This window comes from Pelophylax lessonae (genome assembly GCF_965119305.1).
Source record: "Pelophylax lessonae genome assembly, chromosome: 13".
NCBI classification, from domain to species: Eukaryota; Metazoa; Chordata; class Amphibia; order Anura; family Ranidae; genus Pelophylax; species Pelophylax lessonae.
In genome coordinates this window covers 178,073,230-178,088,072 of record NC_138780.1, presented here as the reverse complement: position 1 = coordinate 178,088,072, position 14,843 = coordinate 178,073,230, and the positions used below count along the sequence as shown (strand labels likewise).

At 42.5% G+C, this 14,843-nt stretch overlaps 1 protein-coding gene across 1 annotated transcript in view; it reads right to left on the bottom strand.

Annotated features, from left to right (window-relative positions):
- Positions 1–3,503: 3,503 nt before the first annotated feature.
- Positions 3,504–14,843, bottom strand: part of LOC309543228 (cholesterol 24-hydroxylase-like) — a 45,555-nt gene continuing 34,215 nt past the window's right edge. The window contains exons 12-15 of the mRNA XM_082242675.1: positions 11,653–11,763; positions 7,464–7,552; positions 5,229–5,295; positions 3,504–3,677 (exon numbers count right to left, since the gene is read on the bottom strand). Coding sequence (XP_082098801.1) covers positions 3,531–3,677; positions 5,229–5,295; positions 7,464–7,552; positions 11,653–11,763 — 414 coding nt within the window. The 3' untranslated portion in view covers positions 3,504–3,530. The remainder of the gene's footprint in view (positions 3,678–5,228; positions 5,296–7,463; positions 7,553–11,652; positions 11,764–14,843) is intronic.

The window sequence follows — 14,843 nt, the reverse complement described above, 5'->3', positions numbered from 1 at the left end:
TCTATCTATCTATCTATCTATCTATCTATCTATCTATCTATCTATCTATCTATCTATCTATCTATCTATCTATCTATCTATCTATCTATCTATCTATCTATCTATCTATCTATGTAGGGGTGTACACCCTAATGCAATAGGCTGCACACACCTACAGTATCTCACAAAAGTAAGTACACCCTCACATTTTTGTAAATATTTTATTATATCTTTCATGTGACAGCACTGAAGAAATGACACTTTTCTACAATGTAAAGTAGTTAGTGTACAGCTTGTATAAGGCCCCGTTCACACTGGGGCGATCCGACTTCCCGGGGCGACCTCACAGGTCGCAGAGCGCTGCTCGCATCTCGACCTCGGAGCGGCCCGGCACGGACTTCATAACATTGAAGTCAATTCAGGTCGCCCCAAAGAAGCTCCGGACCCTTTTTCTAAGTCGGAGCGACTTGTGTTGCTCCTATTAGAACGGGTCCACAGCTTCTCTATGCCAGGTGACCTACGGCGACCTGTCAGGCGACCAGGTCGCCTGACAGGTCTCCCCAGTGTGAACGGGGTCTAACAGTGTAAATTTGCTGTCCCCTCAAAATAACTCAACACACAGCCATTAACGTCTAAACCGCTGGCAACAAAAGTGAGTACACCCCTAAGTGGAAATGTCCAAATTGGGCCCAAGTGTCAATATTTTGTGTGGCCACCATTATTTCCAGCACTGCCTTAACCCTCTTGGGCATGAAGTTCACCAGAGCTTCACAGGTTTCCACTGGAGTCCTCTTCCACTCCTCCGTGATGACTTTACGGAGCTGGTGGATGTTAGAGACCTTGCGCTCCTCCACCTTCCATTGAGGATGCCCCGCAGATGCTCAATATGGTTTAGGTCTGGAGACATGCTTGGCCAGTCCATCACCTTTCCCTCAGCTTCTTTAGCAAGGCAGTGGTCATCTTGGAGGTGTGTTTGGGGTCGTTATCATGTTGGAATACTGCCCTGCGGCCCAGTCTATGAAGGGAGGGAAATATATATATATTGGCGTTAATCGCCAACAGTACCTGCGCAAATGGCAAATTATATATATATATATAACCATGTAAATTCTATGCAAAAAATATAAGGTGCCACATATAGGTGTGAACCATATAAAAGAGCTGCAGCTGAATCGTGAAACGTATGAATGGTATGAATACACCTTCTGAGGTGTACAGAGGAGTCTGGAGCTTATCTGTACACTGGCGATTGTAAGGTGGATCCTACAGGAGGGCTCAGACCTACTCTGGATTCTGATTATTATTCTGCTTACACTGACCCCCTATAACTAAGGGGTCGGTGTTTTCTGGTAAGCCTTTTCACACATTGGGTGTCCCTGTGGTGAAGGGATTGAAGATCTGATTATATGTGGAAGAATCCTTAGAGACTGCACTAAAGAGGATCGGTGTCTGCAATAAGACCCAGGGCCCCCCCTTTTTTTAACTGATTGGGCCTGGTCCTGGTACAAGAGAGCTAGCTGTACTGCCTTATTAGCAGCTCTGACGCACAGGGTGATTAGGATGTACCCAGGCACATCCAGCACACCCGGTGCGCATGCCTATGATTTTTCCCACAAACCCCTTGGTGTTGTGTTTTTGGAAATACATATATTTTTCTTTTAAACAAAAATAGTTAGTAAAAAAAAAAAAAAAAGGAGTAAAAGGAGAAAATATAAACTTTATTTATTTAATCTGTCTGTACCTTAAATTACAGTTTCTATTTTTTAATGATTTTGCTTAAAGTAGTTTGAGACTTTAGATTATTATTATACAGGATTTATATAGCGCCAACAGTTTGCGCAGCGCTTTACAATATAAAGGGAGACAGCACAGTTACAATACAATTCAATACAAGAGGATTAGGAGGGCTCTGCTCCTGAGAGTTTATTACAATCTAATAGATGAGACTTGATCCTGTTCTTAGTTATCTCCATAGAGCGCCATCTGCTGATGTGTCATTGGCATCACAGTTTAAAGAAATATCTTGTTTTTTTTTTACATGCCTATGGGTTCATTTTTGAAAATATGAACCTTCAGTGCAGAGGTGTAACTGGAACCTTAGGGTGCAGGAAAGCATGAAGTGCCCCCCCCCCCCCTAATTGCAGAGGAGCCCTTCCTCTGCTCCTGAGACCCTTTCTTTTGAGACCAAGACACTTCCTTCTAAGCCTGGGGCCCTTCCCACTGATCCTGGGGCCCTTAACTCTTGTTTTGTGGCCCCTTATAAGCCCCGGTTCACTCTGCTGCAACTCATCATGCGACCTGTGACACAGAAAGTCGCATGATAAGTCAAAACACATTCATTTCAATGGGTGCTGTCTTAATCAATGCAACAAAAATCAAAAGCCCTCTGCACTACTTTTCTGCGACTTTGGTGTGATCTGAGTGCCATAGACTGCAATGTTAAATCACAAAAGTCGCACGACTTTGGGGTTGCAGCAGTGTGAACCGAGCCGTATGGTCCTGCAGCTGGACCAATTCACATGTTCTGCAGCAGCCCCCTTCCTGTCGTCTTGAGCCCCCCCACCCCATCCCCCGCGGTAGTGGAACGCCTGGGCCCAGTCACACGTTTGCGACCTTGGTGGGGTTCTGCCACTGCTTCAGGCAGTGTCATATAGATATTAATTTCACGATCGAACGTGAGGGGGCTCAAGGCAAAATGTGGCCCTGGGGAAGGTATCAGCTGCGCCCCCCCCCCCAAAATCTTTTGGCAATGATAAGGACAGATAAGCCATACCGTCTCCATTATCTGTACTGGTATGGCCCCTCCATCAGACACTATAGCTGCCCATAGACTATACAATTTTCATTCCACCTTGAAGAAAGAAAGAAAATTGCTAGATTCCCCCATCAACACAGTCAGATGATGAGGGAATTCCCCCTGCTGCACAGCTGTGTTCTGCCGGTGGGGAGCCTTTCCTGCTGGCAGAACACAATGATCACTGCTGGTGGTTATATCCGCTGGCAGTGATCACACAAGAAAAAAAAAAAATCCAACAGCCTGGTTGTACTGAAGTGGATTGATGGGAGTGCCTTTAGTACAACCAGCCTACCCATAGATGGATCGAATCTCAGCCAGTCCCTGCTGAACATTCCCTTTGAAGCGACAAGCAGGTGTACAGCATTGACTAATAGCACTATCCCCCTGGTGTACTGCGGGGGACACGACGATTGGAGCTGGGCATCCTGCACATGCAGCTGCTTATTCTTTTCCATAGAAGACAATTGGTCATTTTTGTCTGTAAAGGCTTCTTTACAGTAAAAGCAGCAAAATTCAAAAAATAAGACAGCAAGTTCTGCAAAATAATGGCAAAAAAAAAAAGAACAAAGATTTGAATGTAGAACCCTGAGCTAGAGGAATCCAATGCTGGTTCCTTACAGAAGAAAATCAAAAACTCTTCAATAGGAAATTACATGTAACAAAAAACACGAGTCCCGGTGTTCAGTAATACATTGCATCGATCGGGAATAACGCGTTCTCCGGAAGACTCCGGCTGGAGGATTCTGCATTCTTCTCAGTGCTTCTCCCGGAGTTTAAGACGACATCTCACACCGTCCATAGGGCGCAGCGTGCCTGCATCCAAAATGGTGAGCCTCTGACCCGCCACCAGCTCAAAGTCAACTCTCTGCAGCAATTTGGCCATTATGACTCTGGCCTCCATCTGTGTACGGGCAGAAAGAGCAATGTTTATTAACCACTTCTGGACCGGAAAATTTACCCCCCCCCCCCCTTAATGACCAGGCCATTTTTTGTGCACTGCATTATTTTAACTGAAAATTGCGCGTTCGGGCGACGCTGTACCTAAATAAAATTGATGTCCTTTTTTCCCCACAAATGGAGCTTTCTTTTGGTGGTATTTGATCACCTGTGCGATTTTTATTTTTTGCGCTATAAACAAAAAAAGAGCGACAATTCTGAAAAAAATAACAAAATATTTTTACTTTTTGCTATAAAACATTCCAAAAACAAAATGTAAGTCGAAATTTTTCATCCTTTTAGGCCAATTTGTATTCTGCTACATGTTTTTGGTACTTTAACGGACAATTGCGCGATCGGGCAACGCTGCACCTAAATAAAATTGACGTCCTTTTTCTCCCAAAAATAGAACTTGGTGGTATTTGATCACCTGTGTGATTTTTATTTTTTGCGCTATAAACAAGAAAAGAGCGTCAATTTTGAATAAAAACAATATTTTTCACATTCTGCTATATAAAACATTCCCTATAAAAAAAAAAAAAATTAAAAATCAAAATTTTTTAACATTTTAGGCCAATTTGTTTTCTGCTACATATTTTTGGTAAAAAAAAAAAAAACCCAATAAGCGTATTTTGATTGGTTTGCGCAAAAGTTATCACATCTACAAACTAGGGGAAAGATTTATGTAATTTTTATTTTTTTTATTTATTTTTTACTACTAATGGCGGCGATCTGCGATTTATAGTGGGACTCCGACATTGCGGCGGACAGATCGGACCCCTAACTGACATTTTTTACACTTTTGGGGAGTACCAGTGACATTACTACAGTAATCAGTGCTAAAAATATGCACTGTTACTGTAATAATGACCCAGGCAGGGAAGGGGATAACCCAGGGGCGATCAAATGGTTAAGTGTGAGCCTAGAGGGTGTTTTCTAACTGCATGGGGGAGGGACTTGTGGAATCAACACAGAGATCTGTGATACTAAATAGAAGGAACACCGGCACTCTGTGTTCATTCCAGAGAAAACAACGGTCTGCTGTGTTTACAACAGCAGACCGTCGCTCTCCCTCAACGGGGAGCGATCGCGGGTGCCCGGCGGCAGCGCCCCATGGATTGGCTTACCTGCTGCCTAATGGGAGCGGGTGCGTGCCTCCAGGAGCGCTCTCGCGAACCGCCATACAGGTATGTCAGTTTGCGCAGCCGAGCCAGCCTGGCTGCCGCAGTATATCTACGGTGGGCAGTCGGCAAGTGGTTAAAGTTCCAGCTCAGTCCATACTAGAAGAGCGCCATATTATAATGTTTGTGTGTCTAGTCACAGCACAGTCGCCGGCGCCTGCGGCACACACGCACCCCCTACGCGGAAGTGCTGGATCATGTACTAGGTATGTGATCTGGCACAGGAGAGCCGCCCTGCTGCCGGCAAGTGGGTATAGAAGTGTCTGTACAGAATAGGATTGTGTTCTGGATCAGAAATTGATTAATGGATAGGAGATATAAAATGATCCACATACCTGTGCAAACACCTGTCCAATACAATTTCGGGAGCCAAGAGAGAACGGGAAATAAGTAAAATACGGCCTATAAAAAAAAAGAAAGGAAAGATGGATCAAAACCAATGTTGTGTCATTCTGCTACTTCCCTTACCATTACCATTTACTAACCATACATGGAAACGCATGTTTCCCCGCACAGGACTGCGCTGCCGTCTGAAGAGGTGAGTGGGTGCAATTATTGTAAATGGCGCTCCCATGCATCTAGAAAAGGCGCAAAGGTTTGCAGCCAACAAAACACATGGTATCGTAGTCCCATGTGGTTTGTTGCAGTGCGATTTTTATAAAATTGTGCCTGGCGTACTTTTTGCGCATTGCCACGCACTTGGCAACCAATTGAAAGGGGGCTGTCAAAAAAAATGCCACGCAGAAGTGCGCAAAAAGGTGTGCACACAAACACGCGCGTTGTGGTGTAAACCGGTCCTAAAGCCATTAAGATTTATCACCTACACAAATCATTCATTTTATATCCAGTCATTATGACAGGCAATGTGGAGACATTTTATTGCCTGTTTTAACCCTTTAAATCCTGCACCAGCGTGCCGCAACCACCGTTGCTTTACTGCCTCCCAGCAGCGGACCTAAACAAGAGCATACAGCTGTTCGGGGCAGTTCGAATTCCACAGCTGCGACAATAATTAATCCTTCTGTCGTGCTTGGTGGGCAGTAACTCTACCAAATGTGACCCATTTAAATTAATGGGGCTGTGGCACAACTTACCTGCAACTGTGCGCAAGGCATGTGGCTGAAGCACAGTGGTTCGGCTTTTTGGCGATTAAAACAGGTGGTGAGAATTTGACCTATTGCCTCCCAGTGGCCTGTCAACCACCCTCTGAAAAGCAAGGGCTGCCACGCTTCTGATTACAAGGGTGACAAGGACGGCCACACTTCTACACGCAAGGGCGGCAAGGACTGCCATGCTTCTGATCACATGGGCAGCAAGGGCTGCCACGCTTCTGATCCCAAGGACGGCAAAGGCTGCCACACTTCTGATCCCAAGGACGGCCACGCTTCTGATCGCAAAGGCGGCAAGGGCTGCCACTCTTCTGATCCCAAGGACGGCAAGGACTGCCACACTTCTGATCCCAAGGACGGCCACGCTTCTGATCACAAAGGCGGCAAGGGCTGCCACTCTTCTGATCCCAAGGGCGACAAGGGCTGCCACTCTTCTGATCCCAAGGGCGACAAGGGCTGCCATGCTTCTGATCACAAAGGCGGCAAGGGCTGCCACGCTTCTGATCACAAAGGCAGCAAGGGCTACTACGCTTCTGATCCCAAGGGCAGCAAGGGCTTCCACGCTTCTGATCCCAAGGGCAGCAAGGGCTTCCACGCTTCTGATCACAAGGGTGGCAAGGCCTGCCACGCTTCTGATCCCAAGGGCAGCAAGGGCTGCCACTCTTCTGATCCCAAGGGCAGCAAGGGCTTCCACGCTTCTGATCACAAGGGCGGCAAGGGCTGCCACTCTTCTGATCACAAGGGTGGTAAGGGCTGCCACTCTTCTGATCCCAAGGGCAGCAAGGGCTGCCACTCTTCTGATCCCAAGGGCAGCAAGGGCTGCCACTCTTCTGATCCCAAGGGCAGCAAGAGCTTCCACGCTTCTGATCCCAAGGGCGGCAAGGGCTTCCACGCTTCTGATCCCAAGGGCGGCAAGGGCTTTCACGCTTCTGATCCCAAGGGCAGCAAGGGCTTCCACGCTTCTCATCACAAGGGCTGCCACGCTTCTGATCTCAAGGGCAGCAAGGGCTTCCACGCTTCTCATCACAAGGGCAGCAAGGGCTGCCACGCTTCTGATCTTAAGGGCAGCAGGGGCTGCCACGCATCTGAACAACCCCAAAAGGATTTTGGGCACTCAAAATGAACGTTTGGCACTCTTTCTTCCTTTCTTCCTACTTCATATGGACTTCTCAATTTGAGTGGCCTCTTTTTCAGCCAAGCCCCATCCCACTCTGTGAATTAACAACTTGCTCCCAGTGCCTCGCTCCATCTTGCTTTGGATATAGGAAGCAAGGGGCTGACTCCCCCAGTGTCCACTTTTGGGAGGACTGACCCTTTTAAATATTATTGTGCCTTTTGCCCTTGCTGAAATGATAACTACATCGTGGCAGCTTTGTCCTTTGTACTCCCCTTTACCCCAGAAGCATATGGTAAAAATTCCCCAGTGCAATTTTTTTCCCATTGGATGTAAGCAAAACTCACTTGGGAGAGCCACGGCTGAATCTGTCTGGGTTAAAAGTGAGCGGATCCGGAAAAAACTGCTCCATCCTCCCAGTAATGTAGGTGTTCAGCTGTCAGAAAAGGGAAACAAATTAATATATATTTTTTGGGAATATATTGGTAGTAGACAAGGGGAATATTCAATATATTGGATAAAAAAATAGGAAAAGTGGGAGGAGTTTAAAAAAATCTGGTACATATGCAGAAATTAATATTTTGGATCCATTGAAGATATAAAAATATTGAGGAAATTAGGAAAGAGATAGGAAGAGGTATCAAACTAAGTAAGGAGGGTAGGGAGGGACGCTGGGAGGAGGGAGGGGTTTTTGAATATTGAGATATATTTAAGAATATTTTTCTTTTTTTTTTTTGTGATGTAATTTATATTATGAATTGAAAATTTAATAACATTTAAATAGTAAAAAAAAAAAAAAAAAAAAAAAGAAAAGAAAGAAAAGGGAAACAAATAAGAAAATGCATCAAAAATCCCTGCAATACATTATTTCTATAGAGCTGTGCTTTATATGAAATATGAACTGTCTGCTTTGCGGGGCTCTATGCAGCCACTCCATTCTAGGCAAAATTTGCAAGATCAAATGTTCTTAGGCTATGCTCTCTGCAGATTGAGTGTCATTCTTTGAAAAAGTAGTGTGACTGGGGAAAATACCGCATTATGACCACCAGATGGCGCAGAGTATCATACAAAATAAGTATACTTCTCAACGCCATCTAGTGGCCATATTGTGGTGTTTTCCCTTTTCATGCTATTTATTTTTCCAATGAACAACCTTCAATCTGCAGAGAATCACCAAATGAGAGAAAGAAAGTTTCATTAACTATTGATGAGTCTTACGACTCCTCTAAACATTCCCTTTTCCCTACAATTCTTATGCTGAATTTTGGCAAGTGTCCAGAGATGGACCGAAGAAGAAATAATATTATAAATGACCAATTTGTACACATTGAAGCTTGGCGCTGTCCCTTCTAGTCTGCTGCATTGGCCCACAGGTTAGATTTGGCACCTACAGACTGTCTAGCCCAGGGCAACTATATTCTCCATTTTTATTATAAGACCTTTTTCATTACCAACACATTGATAAATGGAGCCTAATGCTGTAATGTTGCTACTACTCCATTAGTATGGTTCATATATTGGTGTTTATTTTTTTTTTTAATAAGGACTAAAAGTTTAGTCTCTAGAGCGGGGTTTCTCAACCAGCATTCCCCCTGAGGTTACTAGGGGTTCCTTGAGCAATAGGCAATTTTTTTTTTTTTTTTACAATAAATCTTTATTAAATTTATAAACATACACAAATTAAAAAAACATTTCCATTTTTTAGGAAAAATATCATGTCATTCACTTCCAACAGATTTATTCCTTTCTCTTTTTCATATATACCAAGTGGTTATACTTAGAAAAATTTCAAAATCATTATGTTGGATTTAATTTATTAAGTAATAAAATTATAAATAACCAAAACTCAAAAAATAATAAATAAATAATTCAATATATAAACAAGAATATTTCCTTTCCTTTTCATAAATTTATAAATTTCTCCTTCCCAGAGAGGAGTCTCCTACCCGCCTTTTTATAGATACTTTTAATAGCAATAAAATATAAATAACCAAAACTCACAAAAAATAAACAAATTAAATATATAAACAAAAAATATTTCCTTTCCTTTTCATAAATTTATAAATTTCTATTCTCTTTCCCAGAGAGGATCCTCCTACCCACCTTTTTTATAGATACTATAGATACTTTTAATAGCAATAAAAATAAAAATCACCAAAACTCACAAAAAAGAAATAAATAAATATATAAACAAAACTATTTCCTTTCTTTTTCATAAATTTCTATTTTCTTTCCCAGAGAGGATCTTCCTACCCACCTTTTTTTATAGATACTATAGATACTTTTAATAGCAATAAAAATAAAAATAACCAAAACTCACAAAAAAATTAATATATAAACAAAAATATTTCCTTTCCTTTTCATAAATTTATACATTTCTATTCTCCTTCCCAGAGAGGATCCTCCTACCCGCCTTTTTATAGATACTATAGATACTTTTAATAGCAATAAAAAATATAAATAACCAAAACTCACAAAAAAAATAAAAATATATAAACAGAAATATTTCCTTTTCATAAATTTATAAATTTCTATTCTCCTTCCCAGAGAGGATCCTCCTACCCACCTTTTTATAGATACTAGAGATACTTTTAATAGCAATAAAATATTTAAATAACCAAAACTCACAAAAAAAAAAAATAATATATAAACAAAAATATTTCCTTTCCTTTTCATAAATTTATACATTTCTATTCTCCTTCCCAGAGAGGATCCTCCTACCCACCTTTTTATAGATACTAGAGATACTTTTAATAGCAATAAAAATATAAATAACCAAAACTCACAAATAAATAAATAAACAAAAAGGTTTCCTTTCTTTTTATAAATGTATACATTTTTATTCTCCTTCCCTGAGAGGAGTCTCCTACCTGCCTTTTTATAGATACTTTTAATAGCAATAAAAATATAAATAACCAAAACTCACAAAAAAAAATAAAAAAATTAAATATATAAACAAAAATATTTCCTTTCCTTTTCATAAATTTATACATTTCTATTCTCTTTCCCAGAGAGGATCCTCCTACCCACCTTTTTATAGATACTCTAGATACTTTTAATAGCAACAAAAATATAAATAACTAAAACTCAAAAAATAAATAAACAAGAATATTTCCTTTCCTTTTCATACATTTATAAATTTCTATTCTCCTTCCCAGAGAGGATTCTCCTACTCGCCTTTTTATAGATACTATAGATACTTTTAATAGCAATAAAAATATAAATAACCAAAACTCATAAAAAATAAATAAATATATAAACAAAAATATTTCCTTTCCTTTTCATAAATTTATAAATTTCTATTCTCCTTCCCAGAGAGGATCCTCCTAGCCACCTTTTTATAGATACTATAGATACTTTTAATAGCAATAAAAATAACTAAAACTCACAAAAAATAAATAAATATATAAACAAAAATATTTCCTTTTCATAAATTTATAAATTTCTATTCTCCTTCCCAGAGAGAGTCCTCCTACCTGCATTTTTATAGATACTATAGATACTTTTAATAGCAATAAAAATAAAAATAACCAAAACTCACAAAAAAATAAATAAAAAATAAATAAATATATAAACAAAAATATCTCCTTTCCTTTTCATAAATTTATAAATTTCTATTCTCCTTCCCAGAGAGGGTCCTCCTACCCACCTTTTTATAGATACTGTTCACATCTCACATATTAGCCCCTTACTTATCGACCACTTACCGTTTTAGCCCACCTTTTCATTTTATAGCTCCTCATAAGTTTCTCGTATTCCTCAGTATATTTAAATGCAAACCACATCTCCCAGATCTTTGAATGTCTGTTCATAATATCCTTGGCAATAGCCAAAGTTTCTTATAAATAATAAATCCTATTGGTTTCTTTCAACCATTTTTTGATCGTGGGAATTTGGTTTACCTTCCAATAAGCAATGGGCAATTTCTGCCTCTCCGTTAGGTTTCCAATGACACCATTGTTCCCTTTAGCTCATGGATGTCCAACCTTTTGACTTCTCTGGGCCACATTGAGTGTAGAGAAATTTTCTCGGGCCGCATATACAATATATACTATAGTTAAGGTATATAAGTAATAAAACGCCGCCGCGCCCTCCCGTGCTGCCGCGCCCACCCCACCCCCCCCAGCACTAATTTAACACAACTAGTGGATGATCCCCTCTGAGGCAGCCTCTGTGGCCCCCGACTCGACTTCCTTCCTCCCCAGCAAAAAAAAAAAATTGTCAGGGGGCAGTGGGTTTTGGGCCGCATGCGGCCCCCGGGCCGCAGGTTGGACATGCCTGCTTTAGCTATCTGTAAGGGGGTAATTATTCCCAATGATGACAAAAGTAAGGAGCATTCTTCCCACTGACTGGCACACTAATGTGTCATGAGTTGTAGATTTTTCATTTTTAGCATACCAGAAATTTATTTCAAGGGTTCCTCTGTGTAGAAAAGGGTGATCTAGATCTTTCCTTCATGCAAGGCCAGGCCTTATGGGAAAAGGGTCAGGGTGAATGATAGTGGGGAAAGCTCATTGTGTAAACTAAATGTCTTACCAGGACAGATGTATTTTTCGGAATCCTCACTCCATCGATCACCAGTTCCTCTGACGTCAGTCGGGATGTTCCTGCTACGCCGGGGTACAACCTCAGAGTCTCTTTCAGCACCTGTCAAAAAAGTAGTGGCTTGTATATGTAAGAGGGACTTTGAAGCGTAACATTCCCCTCTGGGTGATCTCTGCACATTACAAGGATTGTAACAAACTTTGTTGCAGATTCCTACCTTTTGCTATTCTGAAGAAATCATTGTTTGTTCCTCTGTGCTGAGTGGGTCAAATGGGAGGGGTTTCATAATTATCTATCAGCTGTGGCAGCTGCAGAGCTCTAATGAGGAAAGCTGCTGGGTCTGCATCCCTTTAGATGTGTTCCTATTGGGAGTATCTCACCAAAAACGACATTTTTGTTGCAGGGGATGCCAGAAATCTGACTTGTATCTTAGGCAGACTTCTGGAAAAATCCCAATTCAACAGAGCCTATTGGAAGGAGTATTGCCTAGGAGTGATCGATTATTAAGGGAGAAGTATAGCCAAAGCTAGTTTGGCTGTACATGTCTTATGGATCACAGGAGTGTGACCCGTTTTCAGCAGAGTGATACTAAAGTCTCTTTAATTAACCACTTGCCTTCTGTGCACTTAAACCCCCTTCCCATCCAGACCAATTTTTAGCTTTCAGCGCTGTCACACTTTGAATGACAATTGCGCGGTCATGCTACACTGTACCCATATGACATTTTTATCATTTTTTTCACACAATTAGAGCTTTCTTTTGGTGGTATTTAATCATCTCTGGGCTTTTTATTTTTTACAAAAAAAAAGAAAAAAAGACAGAAAATTTTGAAAAAAAAAAAGTTTTTCTTATTTTCTGCGAGTAAATTTTGAAAATAAATACATTTTTCTCCTTCACTGATGTGCGCTGATGAGGCGGCACTGATGGGCACTGATAGGCTGCACTGATGGGCACTGATGAGGTGGCACTTATGGGCACTGATGAGGTGGCACTGATGAGGAGGTACTAATATGCCGCACTGATGAGCACTGATAGGCGGCACTGATAGGCGGCACTGATGAGCACTGATAGGCGGCACTGCTGGGCACTGAGAGGTGGCACTGCTGGGCACTGAGAGGTGGCACTGCTGGACACAGAGGCGGCACTGACAGGCGGCACTGATGGGCACTGACGGGCGGCACTGATGGGCGGCACTGATGGGCACTGACGGGCGGCACTGATGGGCACTGGCGGGTGGCACTGATTGACACTGACGGGTGGCACTGATGAGCACTGATGGGCAGCACCATCAGTGCCCACACTCAGTGCCCATAGTGCTGCCAGTCAGTGCTCATCAGTGCCTAGATGAGCAGGCACTGACTGGCAGCACTATGGGCACTGATTGTGGGCACTGATGGGGGGCACTGATGGCGGGCACTGTGGGCATTGATGGTGGGCAGTTAGTGTGTTTAGTGTACCTTTGTTGTAATCAGGGCACTGGTGATCAGTGCCCTGATTACATTTTTCTTTGTCCCCGACGGCTGATCGGCTCTCTCCTTCCTCACACTGCAGGCTCTGTGTGAGGAAGGAGCGCTGGCGATGAGAGATGATCTCATGTGTTTACATATGAGATCATCTCTCATTGGACGGTCCGATCACGTGGTGAATGGCCGCTGTGATTGGCCATTCACCACGATCTGTGATCGGCTGTGTCCAAGGGACACGGCCGACACAGATCTTCCCCGAAGCGCGTGTCTGGGAGGCCGTATAAAGACGGCCTCCCGGAAATGTGAGTCCGCGCTGCAGCCATAATTCGGCTACAGCGCGGATGGGAGGTAGTTAAAAAAAACAAACATATTATACCTAACCTGCTCTGTGCAGTTAGTTTTGCATATAGTGGCCCAGATCCTCCTTGGCTCTCCTGGCCCCTCCCTCCTGTTGAGTGCCCCCACAGCAAGCAGCTTGCTATCGGGGAACCCGAACCAAGTCACAGCTCCCTGTGTCCATTCAGACACAGAGCCGCGACCCGGTCCCAGACCCTTGCTCCCCTCATTGGCTCACTGACTTTGACAGCAGCGGGAGCCAATGGCGCAGTGCTGTCGTCCTAGCCAATAAGGAAGGAGAGTCCGGGCAGCTGAGACACTCCTGCAACATCGCTGGATAGAGAGGGGGCTCAGGTAAGTATTAGGGGGGCTGCTGCACACAGAAGACTTTTTATCCTAATGCATAGAATGCATTAAGATAAAAAAACCTGCTGACTTTACAACTGTTACACCTGCATAAATAAGCACACAAGAGTTCTTAAAAACGGTAGTGACTGTCAGGAGTATATGCACTCCTGCTCCATCATAGCTGCTTATTCCAGTATCCTGGTTTTGGCTGTGGCATTCTCCTTGTCTGTCTGTCCAACTGCAAGGTGATTGATTGTGGCCAGAATCTGGGTGGAGACCAAACCTGATTTAACCACTTTACCACCGGAGGATTTTCCCGCTTAACGTCCAGGCCACTTTTTGCAACTTGGCACTGCGCGACTTTGACAATTGCGCGGTCATGCAACCCTGTACCCAAACAAAATTGATGTCATTTTTTTCCCACAAACAGAGCTTTCTTTTGGTGGTATTTGATCACCTCTGCGCTTTTCATTTTTTGCAATATTAATAAAAAAACAGTGAAAATTTTGCAAAAAAATTAACATTTTCTACTTTTACAGTTAAAAAAATCCAATATATTAAATTTTTGTCATATATTTAGGCTAAAATGAATCTAGCTACATGTCTTTGACCAAAAAATTTTCAATGAGCGTATTTTTAACCGCCTTTAGACCGGAAGATTTTACCCCATTCCTGACCAGGCTATATTTTTCGATTCGGCACTGCGTTACTTTAACAGACAATTGCGCGGTCGTGCGACGCTGTACCCAAATTAAATTTATGTCCTTTTTTCTCCCCACAAATAGAGCTTTCTTTTTCTTGCAGAAGATCGCGGGAGGCCAGCGGCGATCAAACCTGCTCCTGCCGTGGTCTGCCTCCCACTGTGTCTAATCACAGCGGGAGCGCAACGCCAAAACCGCGTGCACATAATCACGTAGATCTACGTGATTATGTGCAGCCAAGCCGCCCTGCCGCAGTAATGGGGGCGGTCGGCAAGTGGTTAATAAAAACCGGCTGACATTCAGCCTGTATGTATGTTAGCCGGTTCGATAG